Source organism: Emys orbicularis, chromosome 3 (assembly GCF_028017835.1).
Source record: "Emys orbicularis isolate rEmyOrb1 chromosome 3, rEmyOrb1.hap1, whole genome shotgun sequence".
NCBI lineage: Eukaryota > Metazoa > Chordata > Testudines > Emydidae > Emys > Emys orbicularis.
In genome coordinates this window covers 170979682-171002633 of record NC_088685.1, presented here as the reverse complement: position 1 = coordinate 171002633, position 22952 = coordinate 170979682, and the positions used below count along the sequence as shown (strand labels likewise).

The 22952-nt window shown below is 42.8% G+C and overlaps 1 protein-coding gene across 1 annotated transcript in view; it reads right to left on the bottom strand.

Annotated features, from left to right (window-relative positions):
- Positions 1 to 22952, bottom strand: part of KCNK2 (potassium two pore domain channel subfamily K member 2) — a 127813-nt gene that overhangs the window by 21443 nt on the left and 83418 nt on the right. The window contains exon 6 of the mRNA XM_065401332.1: positions 7572 to 7711. Within this exon, the coding sequence (XP_065257404.1) occupies positions 7572 to 7711 (140 nt within the window). The remainder of the gene's footprint in view (positions 1 to 7571; positions 7712 to 22952) is intronic.

The window sequence follows — 22952 nt, the reverse complement described above, 5'->3', positions numbered from 1 at the left end:
AGAGGATTGAGAAGGCAGAAGGAGCAAGTGGAGGAGTATTGGGGAATGAAAGCAGAAAGGTATTGTATTTTGACATCTAATACAGCTTTAACCTGTCTCATAATCCATCAGTTATGCATGGTTCTACTACCCATGATATACTAATGCTTTTCAATTTCTACTTCACACCTTCAGTAAATCCCTATTGTCCTTAATTTTAAGCAGAATATTTTAACGGAGTCCAATATATTACACTAAATAGATTGAATTATTTCAGTTTTAGCCATGCATCATTTATGGCATTATGGATTTTATACTAAACTCTCTCTCTCTCTCTCTCATTGGATTTCATCAATTTCGTTTTTCTGGATTACGACATAATGAGCAATTCCTCCAGAGTCGGAAAGAGAATCAAATGTCCCTGATGTGTAGTAAATCATCATGCTGCTATTTAGAACTTTCTATTGCAGTCATCATTGTGGCATCTGAGTTCCAATCAGGGACCTCCACCAGAATCTACACAGTGAAAACCAGAACAGACCATGGGTGAACTTGGCTCCAATGTCTACCTGAAAGCCAAACAAATACAATACTCAGGTTCACTCAGAATCTGCTCTGGCTTCCTCGGGTGCAGAACCTTGTGGGGAGGCCAGGATGACAGAAAGTCAAGTGATGACAGGTTTCAGAGTGGTAGCCGTGTTAGTCTGTATCAGCAAAAACAACGAGGAGTACTGTGGCACCTTAGAGACTAACAAATTTATTTTGGCATAAGCTTTCGTGGGCTAAAACCCACTTCATCAGATGCATGGAGTGGAAAAAAACAGTAGGCAGGTATATATACACAATACATGAAAAGATGGGAGTTGCCTTACCAAGTGGGGGGTCAGTGCTAACGAAAATTCAATTAAAGTGGAAGTGGACTATTCTCAACAGTAGAATACTGTCAAGTGGGTGTTCCCAACTACAAAAGGGAAAGGGGAACAAAGGAGCACCCACTTAGCACAAAATCAAGATGTAAGGAATACAATTTTAATCAAGGAATCATAGAATCACAGAATATCAGGGTTGGAAGGGACCTCAGTAGGTCATCTAGTCCAACCCCCTGCTCAAAGCAGGACCAATCCCTAACTAAATCATTCAAACCAGGGGACTTGAAGAGAAGAAATTCTTAAATTGACTGTGCACCAATGCTAGGAGCCCAGATAATAAACAAGATGAAACAGAATTGCTCATTTATGAGTATGAATTTGACCAAGTTGATATTACTGAAACCTGGTGTGAAGATTCACATGATTGGAATCTTAAAATCCTTGGTTATAACTTATTTAGGAAGGTATGAGTTGGCAAAAAGGGAGGGGGAATGGCATGCTGATCCTGAATCCTTATGGATTAACGTTCTAACAGATAAAGCACAAAATGGAATACTAATTGCTGTCTAAATGACATTAGAGAATGACTGCCTCATTACACATCTATCTACAAAGTGTAGGGGTAAAAAATAGCATTATCATGGAGGACTTCAATCTGAGTGACATATGCAGGTGATCTCATGCTGCCAGTACTAAAACTTCCTTGGGATTTCTAAAAAAATTATAGACGACAAATTTCTCACTCAAAAAAAAGTTGCATCCAATATATGGGGAAATTCTATATTAGACCTCACGTTGTCAGAAAAAGAGGGACTTGATCTCAGAACTAAAAAAAAAAAATCAGTGGTTGCTTTGGTGCAAGTGATCAAGACTGGATTACATTTGTAATGTGCACACATAATAAAGTCTAAACCGGTAGTATATTTACTTGGTGCTTTTAAAGGGCCAATTTCCCAAAGTTGAAAAATATTCTGAGCCAAATCAGCTGGAAGAAACAATTTAAATGGAAAAATGTGAATAATAATAATAATTGGGAATTGTTTAAGAATATTTTACTGAAAAAGATTTGGGAACCATAGAGGAACCAAAGAGAAACCAGAGAGGAAAATCAGCTGAACATGAACTTCCAGTGCAACGCTGTGGCCAAAAGGACTAATTCAATCCTTGGATGTATAAACAGGGATATCAAGTAGGAGTATATTACCGCTATATATGGCAGAAGTGCAATCTACTGGAGTACTGTTTCCAGTTTTGGTGTCCACATTTCAAGAAAGATGTTGAAAAGGGTTCAGAGAAGAGCTAGGATAATGATTAAAGGATTAGAAAATGTGGCTTATAACGAAAGGTTCAAGGCTCAGTCTGGTTATCTTATCAAAGACCTGATCACAGTCTGCAAGTACCAACTTGGGGAACAGGAATCTGATAATGAGGGTTCTCCTGTCTAGGAGGTATAACAAGAACCAACAGCTGGAAGTTGAAGCTAGACAATTTCAGACGGGAATGGCATGTACATTTTTGGAAGTGAGGATGATTAATCATTGGAATATCTTATTAAGGGTTGCGGTGGAGTCTCCATCCCTGGAAATTTTAAAATAAAGATTGGATGTTTTTCTAAAAGACATTCTCTAGCTCAGGGGTCGGCAACGTTTGGTACGCGGCTCGCCAGGGTAAGCACTCTGGCGGGCTGGGCCAGTTTATTTACCTGCTGACGCGGCAGGTTCGGCCGATCGCGGCCCCCACTGGCCGCGGTTCTCTGTCCCGGGCCAATGGGGGCATTGGGAAGCCGCGGACAGCACATCCCTCACCCGCGCCGCTTCCCGCCGCCCCCATTGGTTTGCGACAGCGAACCGCGGCGAGTGGGGGCCGCGATTGGCCGAACCTGCCGCGTCAGCAGGTAAATAAACTGGCCCGGCCCGCCAGGGTGCTTACCCTGGCGAGCCGCGTGCCAAACGTTGCCGACCCCTGCTCTAGCTCAAGCACAGCTGTTCCTCAAAACAGGAATTAATATAGGGAAATCTTATGGCTTGTGTTAGACAGGAGATTAGTCAGGTGATCATAATGGTCCCTTCTGGCCTTAAAAAACTATGAACTTCTTCATCATGGGGTCCTCAGACAGTCGAAAAGTCAGCCTCAAAATTATACTAATGGAGTAGCATGTTTGACCTAGTAAAGTCACTTGTAGAGTGAACTCTTTGCACAATAGGGCAAGGAACCATCCTGTATGATTGGAGAAAACACTAAATGAGGTAATAGGGTTTTTCAAGTTTAGCTTTTACGATTTATCAACATAGAAAAAGCTTCTTCCAGACAAGACTTACAGCATAATACCATATACTTTTATATAACTTCCTTTATACAAAGTGCACAAAAGTAGAATAGAAAAATAGTGTTTTAATATTTTCTTAGAATAGCACAAAAATCGGCCAAAACTCAGTCTGCTCAAGCTGATTTCTGTTACTTCTGAAACCTTAACAGCTATGGCTACAGAGGGTCCTGTGGCACGGTGCCACAGGACCCTCTGTTGCTTTTTACAGATTCAGACTAACACGGCTACCCCTCTGATACTTGACAGCTATGGCTACAACATTCTCTGTTGTGAGTACTCACAGACATGCTTGAGCAATGGGATAAAGAAGCACACAGTGAGTCTTTGCTTCTCAACACAATGAAAATTTCAGTACCTGAGGGATGCAATTACTTGAGCAAATAGTGCCAGCTATTCTATGGCTGTATTTATTCTGACCTTTTTAAAAAAAAACAGAGAGAGAGAGAGAGAGAGAGAAGTGTATCACAACATTCTGTACCCCTGCATTAGCTAAGGGAACATGAATATATATATATATATGAAGAATGAAATGTTCCTTTCTGTAGCCATAATGAATATGCTTGTTGAGGCTACAAAAGAGAGAAGGGAGGGAAAAGGGAATAGGGTATGCATTTTTGGTGCTTGAGGGAAATATGTTTGGCACTGTAGAGTGCTGCATCACCTGGGAAGTATCATTTTACTTAATATGCAATCGGGGAATGAATTTAAAAGCATCCAAACTTGTATTTGTTTAAATATTACCCAGAATTGAGTTTGGACTCAAATGCCTACAGTGCATAGTTAAAATCAACACGCGAAGTTTTAAAAAAATCCCAAGTCCAATTAATAAAAATAAATCGTAATGTATGAGACAGTAGTACACAGAGGCCCCAATCAAAATTAGGGCTCCATTTTGCTAGGTGCTGTACAAACATTTGGTACCGATAGTGCCTCACCCAAAGAGCTCACAATCTAAGGCTACATCTATATTTGGAGCAGGGGGTGCGATTCCCAGCTCATGTAGACGTACCAGCTCTATCTCTGCTCAAGCTAGTGTGCTAAAAATAATAGCGTAGCTGGAGTAGCATGGGCGGCAGCTCGGGCTAGCCATCCTGAGTATGTACCCACCCAGACCCTCTGGGCATGTACTTGGGCAGCTAGCCAGAGGTGCCTCCGGTGCCACCGCATTGACAGTGTTATTTTTAGCATGGCAGCTCAAAGAGAGCTAATGCGGATATGTCTACGCAAGCTGGGAATCACATCCCCAGCTTCAAGTGTAGACATAGCTTAATAGAGAAACAAAAGGGTATATGAAAGGAAGCTTTATTATCGCTGTTCTACAGATGGGAAACTGAAGCACAGAGAGATTAAGGACCAGGTTCTCATTTATACTCTCCAATGAGAAGTTAATGTAAATGAGAATCAGTTTTACGTGACTTGCACAAGGGGACACAGGAAATCCATGGCAGACAAAGGAACCTAACCTAGAATCCCAAGCCAGTGCATCAACCACAACACCATAATGTTCCAAAAATATTAAATTAAGTCCTTGAAGTTTCACAGAATTCAAAGCATGTTCACTGAAACCAATAGATATGGTAAACGTTAATTTCCGGAGAGCTTTCAAAAGTGTAAACGGGATTTAGGAGCACTAGTTCTGTTGACTTACAATGGGACTTTTGCCCCAGGCAAGGCCTCTTAGGCACTTCTGAAACTCTCTCCCTTAGTGATGAAGTGCCCATCTCCACACAGAGTATCTGGGATATTCAACAAGCTTTAGAGAGAACGTAAACAAAACGTGGATACATGCCCACAGAGATCAGCTTGTTTCTTTCAGAAAACTGGATGAAAGAAAATAGTCCAAAAATAATAGATGATGAAGAAAAAGGAGATCTAATTGGTAAAGATGCACTGACATGAACAGAAAGGCCTTGCTCTAAACCCTGAAGAGAGCTTTCCTGAACTAAGAAGGCCCTGTAAATGAAAGATTCAGATGGAATATCAGGAGTACAAGAATGACCTAGCTGACTGCAATTGCCTCAGTATAACAGAGAGAGAGAGAGAGAGGTTTTTTGTCAAATGTGTCAGGCTCAGATTCATGGGCGGTGCAGATAAAAGGTCAGGGGAGGCAAAAGTCCAGCCAAGCAGGGGGGAAATGCCTTGGCTGTGGCGCAGGTCACCCCTCCGGAAGCGTGCCAGCCCACCACCATCTCTGGAGTGCCGGAAGCAAAGCTCGATACAAGGGGGTGGAACAGCACCTGGACCATGGCCACGCCCACGCTACACCCCTGCTCCACCTCTTTCCCCGAAGCCCTCCCCACACCCACACTCCTCCCCGCCTTTTCCCCCGAGGCTCCACCCTTGGTCCACCTCTTCCTGCCCCTGTTCTGCCTCGTCCCCCATGGCTTCCCCCTGCCCGCCCCCTTCTGCCCCCTCTCTTCCGTCGCTCGCCTAAGGCAGGAAAAAGTGATGGGGCCATGACCCCATTGTGGTCCCTGCCGTCCCGGGAAGGGGACCAAGAGAAACGAGTGGCGGGGGCCTAGGGAGAAGGGGCGGAGAGGAGTGAGTGGTAGGCGGGGCCTCAGGGGAGGCAAGAGGTGGAGCCAGGGTGGGAATTTGGGAGGGGGAAAAGAGGCTGAGTGGGAGCGGGGCCATGGTCCAGGTGCCAGTGGCCCAACCCACTTCTAGGGAACTTCTGGTGCTCGCATGTGAGCCTCCCCAAATGGAAGACTCATGCACTCCCTATGCTCAGATTACTAAGGGCTGTAACAGCAAAATTTGAAGTAATCTGTTTATTTACTGGTTTCAAAGTAGCAGCCGTGTTAGTCTGTATCCGCAAAAAGAACAGGAGTACTTGTGGCACCTTAGAGACTAACAGATTTATTTCAGCATAAGCTTTCATGGGCTACAGCTCACTTCTTCAGATGCATAGAGTGGAACACAATCTGTATGTATAAATATCTTCTGTCTGTGTGTTCCACTCTATGCATCTGAAGAAGTGAGCTGTAGCCCACGAAAGCTTATGCTGAAATAAATCTGTTAGTCTCTAAGGTGCCACAAGTACTCCTGTTCTTTTTGTTTATTTACTAGCAGCCAGTGCTGAGTGGGCATCATAGATTCCTTCACCACTTTTCCAGAAAGCAGGGTTCCAAACCTGCAAACGGTTAAACATGTTGTGCATGCAAGTAATCACACGTGTAGTGTCATTGACATCAGATGGAATACTCATGTGAGCAAAGTTACAAAGAGGGTTTGCAGGAATAGGGCCAAGATGAGCAGCTATCTTCTTTAACTACTGCAGAACTAATACACATATTGTCTTCTAAGAGAGGACGTTAGATTAATACCCTTTCACTAATTAGATGCCAATTCTTTTCTCAGAATAAGTGACTATGAATTCACACTAAAAATGCACTCATATCAACCCTTTGCAATCAGCTACATGAATGATACCACTAAACATAGGCAACACAAGACAGCGCTAGATATAGAAGAGCAGTTCACATTGTATCTCCACTGAAAACAATGATTCCTTGTATTGTCTTTGATTACTGCAGATGAAGTATTTGTAGATGACGTGAACCTAGATCACATGGAATGAATATCTTGCTTCTGAACAAAATATTTTTTCTTAATTTATGTTTAAAGCTTTTTAATCAAGCCTGTTCTCATTAGCCATAACCAAAAGAGGTTTTACTTATCCCAAAATGTTTACTGAAACTAAGCCATTTGGCTAACTGATTACATTTTAATTAAACTACTTTATCATCATTGGAATGATAGAAACACATTTACATGAAAAAGCACATTTGAACTTAAACCAACACATCTGACTTGCGAATTAATGTGTATGTAACTGAATGAGACTATTGTAAAACACCTCTGGGCATATTTTAATGGTCCATGCCTTAGGTGCAGTGCACTGTATGACAAGTAACATAAGACAAATTAATGTATCGCTAAAACAAGTCCAGGAGTCTCTTACTGCTTAATATGGCTGGGTAGTGGTACATTTGATTCTTTTGCTTTACATATCTGTATCATACAGCAAAAAATCATAGGAAAATATTATTTCTCCAAACACTGAGCGCATGGCTTAACTATCAAAAATAGTTCCTATAAAAAGAGACATTTCCTTCCAGCAAGATAGGTATACTTTTGTACTGCACACATTTTCCTTTAATTGATATCTATGTTTACCTGAGTTTATAAGTAGTGACATAAAATCAATATATATTCAACCAAACTGGTACAAATGAATTGTATAATGACATCAGCTATTTCAGCCCATGCTGTACCTCATATATAGGCAACTTTGATTCATGCCCTAAAAGCAAACATTTACTATATGTTTTCCTGTCCTCTAATCCAAATATAAATGAAGAAGCAAATTGTTATTACATGCAAGATGCTCTTACCTCTTCCTTTGTCTTTTTTGATATGACTCTTAGCCAGTCTCCAATCATGCTCAGGACAGCAGCAAAATAAGCAAGTCCTACAAGGATCCAAAACCATACCACTGGCTTGTAAAAATCAAGGTATTCAATGTCTGATCCCCCTGAAAGACAATAAAGTTAAAAGTAAAGCGTGCTTCATATTGGTATACACAAAATTGTACTTAATGCTTTCCTTTTCTAAAACACTCATTTTTAAAAAATGTACATTTTTAAGGCTTTTAAAAAAATTCTTATTTTCCAAATGAGTTTTTCACATCTGTGCAAATAAGAATAGGCAACGAAATAAAAAGAAAATCAGTGAACGAGACAATGGGCTAAATTCATCCCTGGAAGAAAAGCACTGAAATCTGTCGCATTACACAAAGGATAAGTGTGCCTCAATAACTGCTATCAGGTTATAATAATTATAAAAATGAGCCCACATAATTATGCTCAACAGCTGACAAACTTATTTATAAGCACTGCTGGTTCTTCCATACTTGCTCCAAACTCCTATGCTATGTAAGCATTAAGGGCTGATCCAAATTTAACGGAGGAGTAGGTAATATGTCAGGATCTGGGGGGTGGGGTTGGGTGTTTGTGGAAGCAGTTAGAACTACACTGAATAGAGGTTTTTATCTGCCTAGGTACATTCATGGTCCCCATCACTTTAGTACCCTGAGCCCCTCACAAACATGAATGACTTTGTCCTCCCCACACTCCTGGGAAGCAGGAAATATTATCACCTCCATTTTACAGATGAGGAAACCAAAGCACAGGGAGACTAACTAAACCGCTCATGATCACAGAGCAAATCTCTGGCACTGACAGAACCCAGATCTCTTTAATCCAAGTGCCAGGACCATCCATCTTCCCCTTTTTACTAAAAAGGAGAGAAAATCTGTGAAATGCCCATGGTGGGGCCATCATAAAGAATAGACATTCCAATTCCATAGGGGACTCAAGTGATGGTTACCACAAAGCTTTCACTCCACATTAAGTAGTTTATATTTAATACCACATAGCACACTGAGCACTAAACCCTGCACTAGCAATTCAGCCTGGCCATAATATGATAAAGCCCAATCTGGAGCCTCTGAGGGTATGTCTACACTACGAGGGTATTTCGATTTCACTTAAATCGAATATGTGGAATCGATATTGCAAAGTCGAACTTGTGTGTCCACACTAAGGACAGTAATTCGACTTTGTGAGTCCACACTAACGGGGAAAGCGTCGACATTGGAAGCGGTGCACTGTGGGCAGCTATCCCACAGTTCCCGCAGTCCCCGCTGCCCATTGGAATTCTGGGTCGAGCCGCCAATGCCTTCTGGGTAAAAAAAAAGGGTCGAGGGTGCTTTTGGGTAATTGTCGTCATCCGTCTGTCACTACCGCCCTCCCTCCCTCCCTGAAAGCGCCGGCGGGAAATCAGTTCGCGCGCTTTTCGGGTCAGTGACAGCGCGGATGCCACAGCACTGCAAGCATGGATCCCGCTGCGACCATCGCTGCAGTTGTGGCACTTGTGAACGCCTCGCAGGTTATCATCCACCTTTCCCAGAGGCAGATGCAGATGAACCAGGCGAGGAGGCTACGGCACCGCGGTGAGGGCCTGAACTCTGAGAGGGGCACAGACCTCTCACAAAGCACGGGACCCAGTTCCGAGGACATCACGGTGACAATGGGTCATCTGGATGTTGTGGAACGGTGATTCTGGGCACGGGAAACAAGCACGGACTGGTGGGACCGCATAGTGCTGCAGGTCTGGGACGAATCCCAGTGGCTGCGAAACTTTCGCATGCGGAAGGGGACTTTCCTTGAACTTTGTGAGTTGCTGTCCCCTGCCCTGAAGCGCAATGACACCCGGATGCGAGCAGCCCTGACTGTCCAGAAGCGAGTGGCCATAGCCCTCTGGAAGCTTGCAACGCCGGACAGCTACCGGTCTGTCGCGAACCAGTTTGGCGTGGGCAAATCTACCGTGGGGGTTGTTGTGATGCAAGTAGCCAACGCAATCGTCAAGGTACTGCTCTCAAAGGTAGTGACCCTGGGAAACGTGGAGGTCATCATAGATGGCTTCGCCGCGATGGGATTCCCAAACTGCGGTGGGGCTATAGATGGAACTCACATCCCTATCCTGGGACCGGACCACCAGGCCAGCCAGTACATCAACCGAAAGGGCTACTTTTCAATGGTGCTGCAAGCACTGGTGGACCACAGGGGACGTTTTACCAACATCAACGTTGGATGGCCGGGCAAGGTTCATGACGCTCGCGTCTTCAGGAACTCTGGTCTGTTTAGACGGCTGCAGGAAGGTATTTACTTCCCGGACCACAAAATAACTCTTGGGGATGTGGAGATGCCTACAGTGATCCTTGGGGACCCAGCCTACCCGCTAATGCCCTGGCTCATGAAGCCCTACACTGGCGCCCTGGACTCTGAAAAAGAACTCTTCAACTACCGGCTGAGCAAGTGCAGAATGGTGGTGGAGTGTGCTTTTGGACGTCTCAAGGGGAGATGGAGAAGCTTACTCACTCGCTGTGATCTCAGCGAAACCAATATCCCCATTGTTATAGCTGCTTGCTGTGTGCTCCACAATCTGTGTGAGAGCAAGGGGGAGACCTTTATGGCGGGGTGGGAGGTTGAGGCAAATAGCCTGGCATCTGATTACGCCCAGCCAGACAGCCGGGCGATTAGAAGAGCACAGCGGGACGCGCTGTGCATCCGGGAGGCTTTGAAAGCCTGGTTCCACAGTGAGCAGGGTGACCAGTGACTTTTAAGTTTCTGTACAGAGAAGCTGAACCTGCCCCCGTTTCTTTACCAAGTTAAGGATGACTATCCTCTCCAGTTACAGACCCCCTCCACCCCCTTCCAAAAAAATAAATTCAGTTTTATTTTGTTAATGAACACCGTTGTCTTTATTACTGTTTTCGCGGGAATGTTTTAAACCTGGGACGCAGACTGTGGTGGGGAGCGGGTGTAGTGTACTGATGCAAATGATCCTTCTAAACTCCAGGAATGACAGGATTCGCAGTGGCGGACTGGTTGTTTCAACGGAGCCTGCCAGCCCTCCTGAGCGGGACTGCGTGTATGTGGGGGCTATGTGACTTTATGGCAGGGGGAGGAGGGTTACAGATCCCCTGCTGCGTGGCTCTGTGATCCAGGACAAGGACCGCTGCATAACATCTGTAACTGCCCTCCCCCGCCACAAAGTCACAGAGCAACCCCCCCCCACCCCACGCACAGAACATGAAAACCACCTCCCAGACTGACCAGGGTAACTAGTCACTGCACTGTGTATGTGCCCTGCTGCTGGACCTGCCCCCACCTCTGTAGCCTGCTAAAGGTGACTGTCCTGTCCAATTACCAAGCCCCTTCCCCCCCTGCAGATAGACTCTCCCTCAAAACAGCATGACTGAAACAGTAATGAACAAAAACGTATTTTTTATTAACAACCACACATGAAACTGGGGGGTGAAACTTGGACGGGGGCTTGCTTGAGGCGGCCAGGAAAGGACTTTTCAAATTTTGGGGAATGACAGCCTTCTGGTGCTTGAGCAGTCTGCAGGGGTGGAGTGAGAGTTTTCACGGACTCTTCCGCCCCTCCTTCTTTGGACTTTGGGCGAGGGGGGTATGGGACTTGGTGGCGGGGGAGTGCGGTTCCTGATAGACTGCAGCGGGGCTCTGTCCTCCTGCCTCCGTTCCTGCAGAACATCAACAAAGCGCCGGAGCGTGTCTGTTTGCTCCCTCAGAAGTCCAAGCAGCGTTTGAGTCGCCTGCTGGTCTTCCTGCCGCCACCTCTCCTCACGTTCCATGTGTGTCCGGTGCATTTGGGACAAATTCTCCCTCCACTGGTTATGCTGTGCTGCCTGGGCTCGGGAGCAGCCCATAAGTTCAGAGAACATGTCCTCTCGCGTCTTCTTCTTCCTCCGCCTAATGTGCGCTAGCCTCTGGGAGTGTGATTCCAGGCTGGGTTGGGAGACAGTTGCAGATGTGGCTGTGGGAATGAGGAAAAGGCAGTGAATTCCTCCGAAAGATAAATGTAGTTGTGAATCAAGAACCTTGATTCACAAGAACCTAGTCTTTCTCTGTGAACAAGACCATGAACCACACCTATCACATGCGCACTGAGGACAAGGTCGAATTTTCAAACCTCGCCTTCAGTGCCTGGGCTTTTGCACTGCCGATCTGGGAACCGGGGCAGGACACGGTACTCTCTGTAGCAGGCAAAGATGGTAAGCCGTAGACTTGTTGCAGATTAAAACTTTAGGAGTACCACTGGCCACCTTTCACATTGAAAGCAATGCCAGTCTGTGCTGCCAGCAATCGGCCAAGCAAGAACTGTGGCCCTGTCCCACCCCCTCGCGGATGTGCCAGGGAAAGATCCCTGGATGCTGACCCTCTCCTGCCCCCACCGCGTGGCTGTAAACCAGCGGTCACAGTTCTGTAAAGGAACTTGTTGCAAGCGGTCCCAATACTAACAGTCCCCTACCTAATTCAAAGCAGGTTGTCATGAGCGACATTACCCTCATGAGGATCCCGGACACTGAGATCCAGAGGATGCTTCGAGAAAGCCTGCAGAGACCGGGGCCCTATGCCGCCATGATATGCAAGGCACTGATTCCAGAGTACCTGCTTGTCTCCTGGCGCGGGAACGTCTCGTACTTTGGAGGACCAAGTAAAGCCGCTCTCCCCAGGAACCTGATGAAAAGGCTATCCCTTTACCTGCAGGAGAGCTTTGTTGAGATGTCTGTGGAGGACTACTGCTCTATCCCCGGACATATAGACCGGCTTTTCATATAGCTGCAGTAGCAGGGACAAAAGAGTGGAGCAGCTTGGGCAGCACAATCATGCACAACCGGACAGTTTGATTTTTTTATAAATAGTTGTTACTGATTATTTAAGCGCCCAGGGGGAAGAAATCATGAATCAAAGATTGTTATTAGTATTAATATTCAAGTTTTGTAAAAAATAAAGGTTTATATGTTTAAAGCACTTACCGCTTGATCCTTCCCCTGAATCTGTGTCCGGGTTACATGCTGGGGAGGGTTGGTAGGGGATCTCTGTAAGGGTGATGAAGAGCTCCTGGCTGTCGGGGAAATCAGCTTGGTAAGCGCTGTCGACTGCCTCGTCCTCCTCATCTCCTTCCTCATCTTCCCCATCCACTAACATGTCCGAGGAACTGGCCCTGGACAATATCCCATCCTCAGAGTCCACGGTCAGTGGTGGGGTAGTGGTGGCGGCCGCACCAAGGATGGAATGCAGTGCCTCGTAGAAACGGGATGTGTGGGGCTGGGATCCGGAGCGTCCATTTGCCTCTTTGGTCTTCTGATAGCCTTGTCTCAGCTCCTTGATTTTCACGCGGCACTGCGTTGCATCCCGGCTGTATCCTCTCTCTGCCATGGCTTTCGAGATCTTCTCATAGATCTTTGCGTTCCGTCTTTTGGAGCGCAGCTCAGAAAGCACGGACTCATCGCCCCACACAGCAATGAGATCCAAGACTTCCCGATCAGTCCATGCTGGGGCCCTCTTTATATTCTGGGATTGCACGGCCATCTCGGCTGGAGAGCTCTGCATCGTTGCCACTGCTGCTGAGCTCGCCACGCTGTCCAAACAGGAAATGAGATTCAAACTGCCCAGACAGGAAAAGGAATTCAAATTTTCCCGGGCCTTTTCCTGTGTGGCTGGTCAGAGCATCCAAGCTCGGACTGCTGTCCAGAGCGTCAACAGAGTGCTGCACTGTGGGATAGCTCCCGGAGCTATTACCGTCGATTTCCATCCACACCAAGCCTAATTCGATATGGCCATGTCGAATTTAGCGCTACTCCCCTCGTTGGGGAGGAGTACAGAAGTCGAATTTAAGAGCCCTCTATGTCGAACTAAATAGCCTCGTGGTGTGGACTGGTGCAGGGTTAATTCGATTTAACGGTGCTAAATTCAACATAAACGCCTAGTGTAGACCAGGCCTGAGACTGCAGATTTGGCAGCAGCATCCAAACCAGCCATGTTTATAAACTTGTGGTTGTTATTAGTCAATGAATCCACCAGTTACATGGAAATAACATACAGATTATGGAATTCTATTGATAATTACTTATTAGAGGGAAAGGCTTTTTAATGTATAGATTTAATGCTATATCTACAAATAATAAACTTTCATGTCAGTCAAAACTGCTGGGGTAAAGTATGGTGACCAGATGTCCTGATTTTATAGGGACAGTCCTGATATTTGGGGCTTTGTCTTATATAGGCGCCTATTACCCCTCACCCCCATCCAGATTTTTCAATCTTGATGTCTGGTCACCCTAGGGTAAACCCATGGATAACAAGATTTTTTATTTACTTGTGTACGAACTTCCAAAAATACAGGGAAATTCTGAATTCAGTAACATTCTGCAATTCCACTGATGGCACTGAAATGTAAAAAGAGGCTGCAAAGATATAAGAACATAAGAATATCCATACTGATGAGATCAATGGTCCATCTAGCCCAGTATCCTATTTTACAACAGTGGCCGGTGCCAGATGCTTCAGAAGGAAGGAACGGAACAGGGCAATCATCAAGTGATCCATTCCTTGTCGTCCAGTCCCAACTTCTAGCGGTCAGTGGTTTACTACCTGGCACATGGGATTGCATTCCTGACCATATTGGCTAATAGCCACTGATGAACCTGTCCTCCGTGAACTTACCTAATTCTTTTTTGAACCAAGTTATACTATTTGGCCTTTACAACATCTTTATGTTTTACCTTATTATATACTCAGACTAGTATCCTTATAAAATTGAGGTTTGAGTTGAAATTTATAATCAGCAACATAGGGAGGAAAATCTTAATATAGAATGTTGTAATTTAAGGACAGAAAATACATTGCCGGGATAAGGTGGAAAAATATCACTTGCAAGTGTGAATTTAGCAGCCACAAATAATGAGATATAAAATGTGCTTGCCTTGACAAGACAAATCTTAACTATAAGATCCACTAGTGTGTTTAAAATGAAATTACAGCCATTAAAAATGATGAAAAGACATTACCAACTTTTTGTGTGCTTGCTCAAATGTGGTCCACTGGACAACGAGATAAATGGATGTGAATGAAGGTGGTAATTTGACACATTATTTGACAAGTTCCTAATATTAAAAAATGTTGGTCAAATGTTATCAAATTGCTTTCAAGACAGAATGGAATCTTAAGCTACTAACTGAGTCAGAGTTACGTATTGATGAAAAAAATCAGATACAAAATCTTTTTCGTATGGACTGCAATTCCCCTTACTTGTGCAAAGAGATGGATCCTCAGAAGATGGTAACACTCATTTCTCCCAATTTAATGAGGATCTTATGTTGGTATGGCAGAATATTTTTCATATACACTTTTTATTTATTGAGATAAAATACAAGATTTAAGGATTGCGTGTGATATGGGAGGAGTTTTTCTCATTTGTCTTAGAACACAAACATGCGGAAATAAGAAGAACATGAGATTACTAAGGAGCTTGCTAGTCATGAGAGCAGCCTGGGAGGAGATCCCAGACTTCATTTTGCAGTATTTTTTGCTTCTCCATAGCGTATGTTATTCTTACATATATTTTATCATTATTTTAAAAGCAGAGGTGCTTTTAAAAAGTTTCAACACAAAAATGGTAGTATTTCTATCGTATTGAATTATTATATACTTGTTAGTTTTTATACTGTGGAGTTTTGTTAACAAACAATTGGATCTGCGTTATGCACATTTTTATTTCTCCTCTTGTTAAAAAGGTGATCCATGAAGGGAAGATGCAAAATTCCAGCAAGTTAACTGTGTGATAAATACACTCAACAGCCAGCCTAGGAGGGACATTCAGCAAAATTTTCCTTTATAAGTGACTTTCTTCTTTTAGATCCCAGAATATTCACCCCATTGCAGCTGGCTCCCACTCCAAGCGATGGCTCTGCCACCAATAAACCTTGCTGGAGTCTAGAAATAGTCTATAGGAAGTCAGGTACGTGTCTGTTTAAAATAAATTGCTTGGTCTTGCACATAAAGGAAAAACTATTTTAAATATGCAAAACCCCATATATATTTTAAAGCCCTCAGCACTTAGCTGACTTACTAAAAGCTGAGTCCATGCTACAACAAGCTTCTCTAGCAGCTGTAAAGTCACAAGCATGGTGCATGCTGCAGCATTATCGAAGTGGGAGTCAGATAGTCCCTATAGAGATGGCTGTGTGGCACCAAGCCTGGAGCTAATATGCTAACTTCTTCTCTTCCTCTGGCTGTGGGAAGCATTCAGCACATAAGGTTAAACCTCATGGAGTTCTGTAATAAGGTTAACTAAGAATCTCATTAAATTAAATAGGTAAGAGAATGGGATTCAAATCACTAATATAACTGTTCTGAAGTTAGAGTTAATGAGATTCATTAACTATTGAATCACAGCTCAGATGAATGAGTATGATAGCAAATGCATCCCCACTAAAATGTATGAGAGTAGCCAGCTAATGAATTTACCGGTTTATACTGTAAAAAGAAAAGAAAAAGAAAGGAGTTCAATATGTAACACATTTGCATTGACTTTTATGCAGCATAATCATTTACTCAACATTGTTATCTTTATTTTAAAAGCCAGAATGATCTATGTAGCAAGAAGCTGAACCCATTTGAACATGTTTTGCTTTGCAGAAACAGTACTGAGGGACAAAATTCTAGTTCTTTGCCCAGGCGGTTTGCGCAGCCTGGCTGCAATTACTAATAATGACCATGGAGAAGAGCTGTGCCGCTCTACCCAGGGACATGGTCTGTTTGATCTGTGCACAGATCCATTGATCACACCCCTTGCCTGCCCATAATCCTCCCACCATGGGGCACTATAGAGGTCCACCACTGAGACCTCCTCACTAGTATGCAGGGGAGTTTGGAGTACACCAGGGGTCTGACCCAAAGCCCTGTGAAATCAATGGGAGTCTTCCCATTGTCTCCAGTGGGCTTTAGACCAAGCTCCAGGACAGAGTCTACACTACTACTGCCTCTCTGCACATCTTCCCCACAAATAAGTGATTTGGGACTTTCAATGGTTACCTAATACACCCTAGAACTGGGCCCAATCCAACAGACCTTACTGAGATAACAATCCCTTGAACTCCAATAGAAGTGTTGCCTTAGTAAAGACTTCCAGATTGGCTCCCCATTGCCTACCAAACTGAGAATGTTAAAAAAGCTACTTTTACAGAAATACAGTATATTTTCATATTGTTTAAGCAACCATTGAAACAAAAGAGAAACGAATAATTATTTCCGTAAAAGTAGCTTCTTCTTTTTTGTTTCAGACATTTAAATATATATATATATATAAGAGACAAGATAACCCCTCCAGTGTTGTAAGTTTCAGTATAAAGAGGTGGTTACTCTAAAGCTAACGCTTCAAATATTATTAGTGCCACTATAAAGAATGCTCTTCTCCTGGCTCAGGTGAGCTGTACATTTGCGACAGCCAGCCAAAGCCTTTCAAGCAGATGCAGGATATGTGGCAGAAGCAGTCTAAGGTAACAGGGAACTAGGCCATTTGGGCTTTATAAACTGTAACTAGTACCTAAAGTATATAGGCAGCTACTGCAGAACATGAAGCACAATTGCAGTATGCTCTCTCCAGTCTGATCTATTGAGGAGGTGTACAGCAACATTCCATACTAACTGAAGCTTCAAGTAGCCTTCATAGTTCACTCCAGGTAGAGCTTATTGATCCAGTCTAGCCCTGACGTGACAAAGAGTGGTTTATGTCAACACTGATGTAACCCCAGTTATAGTTATAAGAGCTTATCAGAAAGACCACATGCATCTTTTGTTCCTCAGCTTTGCAATCTATTTCTGCAGAGCCATATTCTATAGGGCAAGTAATATCACCTAGTGGTGGAAGACAAACTGTGCTGCAGTGACTAATACACTTAGCATTCCAGCTTTACCAGGTTGTGTGAAGGAAAAACTGTCACTAGTATTGAACTTTGCTTTCAATTATAGGGCTAAATAATTTCATTGACTCCAGTACATTAGTGGAAACATTTAAGTCTCCATCTTAACGTTGTTAGGCCATTTCTGTGCCCTGCAGACAGTGGCAGGACTATCAATAATGCCAATATACTGAATCTAAGCACTGCAGAACACAGTAAGGAAAAGAACCAGTGAACTTTAAGGTGGAGGCAAGTAAAGAGGATATTTTGGAGTCAATTTTCAAAGTGGTGAGCAGGAGATATGCAGGCAAATCCTACTATTTATTAAACTGCACTGGTTGTGATGTGAGCTTACAAGTCAGGTCAAGTTTATTAACAATGACTCCGCCATAGGCCAAATGAGCCAAAACCTAAATATATTACAATAAACTAAATCCAGAATTTTAAAATCTATATAAAAACAAATTTGAAAGAATATGAACTAATTAAATCATATATGCTTCCTATGCCACAGGTCTTTTCCTTCTTTTAGCAGTTGACCATACAAATAGGACAACTGCTTGGTGCACAGATACACTGTCAGTTCCTAATAAGTACACCTCTACCCCGATATAACGCGACCTGATATAACACGAATTTGGATATAACGCGGTAAAGCAGTGCTCCGGAGGGGCGGGCTGCGCACTCCGGCAGATCAAATCAAGTTCGATATAATGCAGTTTCACCTATAACGCAGTAAGATTTTTTGGCTCCCAAGGACAGCGTTATATCGAGGTTGAGGTGTATTCTGTTTTCTGAGACGTCATAGAAAAAGGCATCCAGGACAAAAACACTGAAAGCCATTTTGATCTCAAGTGGCAATACAAATTACAATATAATAAATAATGGTGTAGGACTTCCACCTGGCCAGAGCTGCATGGACAGAGGCGGTTACATTTCTCAATGCCGATATATTGGCCTTCTGAGTAAGCTGACTGCATAGATTGAAAATGGAAAGCTGTAAAGGCCCTCTTCCTTAACTTGTTATTAAACAAACTGTCTAAATATCTGACATATTGATGAGTCTTTTTAACAAGGGGGAATCAAGATGAAATATTGCCATGTCTAGTTGCTTATTAATATCCTCTAGTCTCAGCTTGATTAGGGATTTCACATTTTTAAACTTAAATCTAATTATTTCCAATTATGAAAGGTCTAGAGAATGAAAAGAATTTTGAATGTACTCTAATCAAGAAAATTTATGTGAGAAAGCCTTGCTGAACAGTTCCTCTAAGCATAGCCTCGGCAAACAAAGTGGATGAATACTATGAATGTGAAACCAAAAATTGATATTATGGTATTACACTTCGGACAGAAAAGAATTCATGCTTGACTCCGCTCTAAGAAGAGCAGCTGGTTTATTATTTGGGAGACCAAGAATCTTTCTAAGAAATTTGTTTTCAATCACTTTCATTCTCAAGGGATTATTCCATGCCCATATTTCCGCACCATGCAAAATTTGAGCGTACACCTGACATCTTGGCCTCAAACTGTAAAGGCTAGAGCAATTAAGTTGCCCCAGTGAGCCTACAAAATTCAAGCCTAACATACTTGCATAATTTATTAATATGCAACTCCCATCTTTGACCTTTGTCTAATTTACTTGAGTTTTTGGACATCTCATTTCATTTATATACAATACTTGCCATATTAAGATTAGCTACTTCAGAAAGGCTTGAAAATACCTGTTCATCCACCTGTTATCTACTTAGCACTATTTTTATATACAAATAATTTACTCTTGTTACAAATATTGTCATTTTGAGGCTAACTTTAGTACCTGATAATATCTTTCATTATACTGAAAGATGACAGATGTGGCATGAAAAAGCTTTCCACTTTTCACCTTCATAGAACATTTATATTATTGGCCTGATTTGTTCTGTACTATTAAAGTCAATGGTTTCACTTCAAAGAAAGAGAAGGAGAGAATTTAGAACCACTGTGTCCTATTTCTCAACAGAGGATATAGGTTATTCCACAAGCCTGGTCTCTTACCTCATTTTCGCAAATAGGAACTACAGCCGCAAAGCTTTGTTCAGTTATGGAAATTATTTCTTTCTCATGGACATGACCTGCAAATTAGATTGTCTACCAATTCTGCCATGCTTACCTGTATTGATTAGTGCCCTTCTCTGCAAGTAGCCTCATTGGAATAAAGGACACTACTCATGTAGTAAGATACTACACCATGTAAGTAAATGTGGCAGAATTGAGACCTATGTTAATTAGACACTATTATTTACATAGTAACCAAAGCACAGCAGGCAATTCTGTTTATATCAGTGGAGTAACTCTGGTTTACACCTTTGTAAAACATAAATATATGAAAAATGAGAGAATAAAACATAACATAAAATAACTCAATGGTGAGGTCAACACACATCTTGTTAAAACTATTATTTATGGCACCTTAGAGACTAACAAATTATCATGAAGTTGATGGATTTCCAGTCCATACGGCTAAATGCAGTACCTTGCATAATGGCAGGTTTCAGAGTAGCAGCCGTGTTAGTCTGTATCCTTTTTGCGGATACAGACTAACACGGCTGCTACTCTGAAAACTATTATTTATGTTTACATGGTATTTTGTTTGATTTTTATAGTACTCAGGAAAACAAAATCTTTAGCATTGTTGTATCACAGAACTCAAAATACAGGATATGGATCAATTTGCCAGTCATTGTGGAATGCCACATTTTACCAGTCACTTTTTATTTTCCTCAATAGGTACTGCAGTATTCCCTTTGACAGGTTTGTCACTTTGTTATGTATCGTGGCAAAGTACAATATTTTGACACTTGTTTTTGTCACAAATTGGAACAAAAAAAAATCAAAATATGCTCTTCCTGTGAAAGAATTTGATAAGTGTAATTATTAAAATACTATATAATTATTTTCTTGGACATGTAACAAAAGAACTCTCCATCTTTCTCACCCCTTTTTTCCATCCTGGGACACTGCAATCCTCTATGGTTGCTCTAAGATATCCTATTCTAGTGGAACTAGCCACTGAAAGTTTCCACTGGCTCCAAATAGCAACTAGGTTTTGGATATAATAAAGATCTGTTAGTCTGCTGCTTCCTGGGAATACTGAGTCTCGAACAGAAATCAACAGAGACCAAGAGAAAGAGTCTAGTGGAATCTACTGGAATTTCTGTCAAGGCGGCCTCCATTACAGCCTTTCAGTTTCATTACACTTCTCTGTGTCTAAATTCTTCTATTTGCTCCCTTCCTTGTCCCAGCTATTCCAATACACTCACTCTCTCTCTCTCTCATCTCCCTAAGGATTTAAGTCTCCTCCTTCCTTTTCTCAGCCTCTTGGTGTCCTGTTTTCTGCAAAACTCCTCTCTTTAAAAAGTAGTGACTTCTTGGTTGGTGTAAGATGCCAGTCTGGGGACTCACCTCTTCTCCTTAGGCACAAAACAGGCACCATTCAGGCAGTGGAAGTGGCAAGCTACACCACAGTGCCCTACCCGTGTACCTTAGTTCTGACCTGGAAAGACCATCCCTAACTTATGGCTACACTGCAGCTGGGAGTGCTTCCCAGAGCGGCTAGACAGACACGTGCTAGCTCTGCTCAAGCCAGCACACTGAAAATAGCAGTGTGGCTGTGGTGGCATGGGAAGCGCTTGAGCTAGCCATCCAAGCAGGTACCCAGAGGGTCAGGCGGGCTTGTATTCAGGCAGCTAGCCTGAGCCACTGGCCGTGCCAACACAGCCACACTGCTATTTTTAAGCACACTAGCTCAAGCAGAGCCTAGCACGTGTTTGTCTACCCATGCTGGGAAGCATGCTCCCCGCTACGCTGGAGACATATCCTCCCTCCTCTCAGTTTTAGGGTATTTCAGACTCAATTAAAACTTGGCCCTCACTGCTGAGACAGTCCGCATCAGTGCCAGTTGTAAATGAGTTTTTCAGATGTAGACACCTATGCACTAAGACCTGGACTATAGCTCCATTTTTACCTGCCGCACGACTCAATTGTAATAAATACAAAACTAGGCATCATTTCACATTCTACAGCTCCAACAAACTAGGAGATTTTATTCAGCCGATGCACACTACTGTCTCAGAGGCATACAGGATCTACCCACAACTTTAGCAGAGGTAAGAAAAAGGAGAAAGCCATGCTATGGTGGCTGAGCAAAACTCAAATCTTACTACAATACATGATCCCTATTAAGTAGCCAACTTGCCAAGGTTCTGTATGCTTTCTCATATCTAATAAAGAAACCCAACCATTAAGTTAGCTCAATGTTTAGAATTATGCAGAAACGAACTGATCTTTGCAAAATATTCCAGACATCTGTTGTTGATGCAGAATAAACTAACTCACAAACCAAGGATAATGTTTAACAAATCAGCAGCCAACTTCAGATCTGTTGCAACCATTCTGAGCTTCACAGCAACAATGGAGATAGAAGTCTGATGCTCTTCCTTTAAAAGCACGGACCCATACAACTTGAAAATCACCATTACCAGTACAGGACCCAGGACACAAAGGCAAGCAGTTATGTGGTACACACACTGACTACATAAATACCAGTCTTCTGCATATTAATCTGAGTGGAAATAAAAATCAATAGTTTCATGTTAATAGTGGAAATGTGAAATGAAAATGTATATAAAATGAACTATTACAGAGTAAAATCACGCCAGGATGTTCTGCAGAAAGATAATGTGTTTTCTGGTAAAATACAAGTTTTAATTATACTGTGCGCTGCAGGAACAAAATTATTATATCAAGTGGGCCCATGAAGAGGCAAATGTACAAAAATTTATATGGAAAGAAATGATTAATGTGTACTCAATGTTTCAGTTACAGCCAAGTGGGCCATTTCACATTATGCCCCTACTATAAATATAACCAGGCCTTGCATTAATGTACTGCTGATTGCATCAAGATAATATAAAACACGCAAAGCTTTGGCTTTGAAGCAGGGTGTCAGCTTTGACATAGTGCTAGCCAGCAGCAGGTGAATCTGACTGCAATCACAAATTCTGAGCCAATGTCTACTCCTGCAGCCAGAACAGCAAGCAGAGGAAAAGAAGAGAATATCAAGACTATAGAAAGGAATATGGGAGAAAGAAAACAGCAAGCGACATACAAACCTAACATGCATTCACATTTTATATTTATGTATATGTCACACAAACACTACATTAAAAGAACATTACAGTTGCCAAGTCAAGCACTCAAAAATTAGGAAATGCCACAATTAAGTTTGCCAGTGCAACCTTAATTCAGCCCCCTTGGGCATAAGCATTATGCTACAGTCTTTAATTACATGATCACATACTATATTTTCCACAGGATCTCTGCCTCATTCAGTGCACAGGCCAGATGATGCTCATGGAATAAATCCCAGCTGCTAGGGGCAGCAATTGCAGAGAAAGACCTG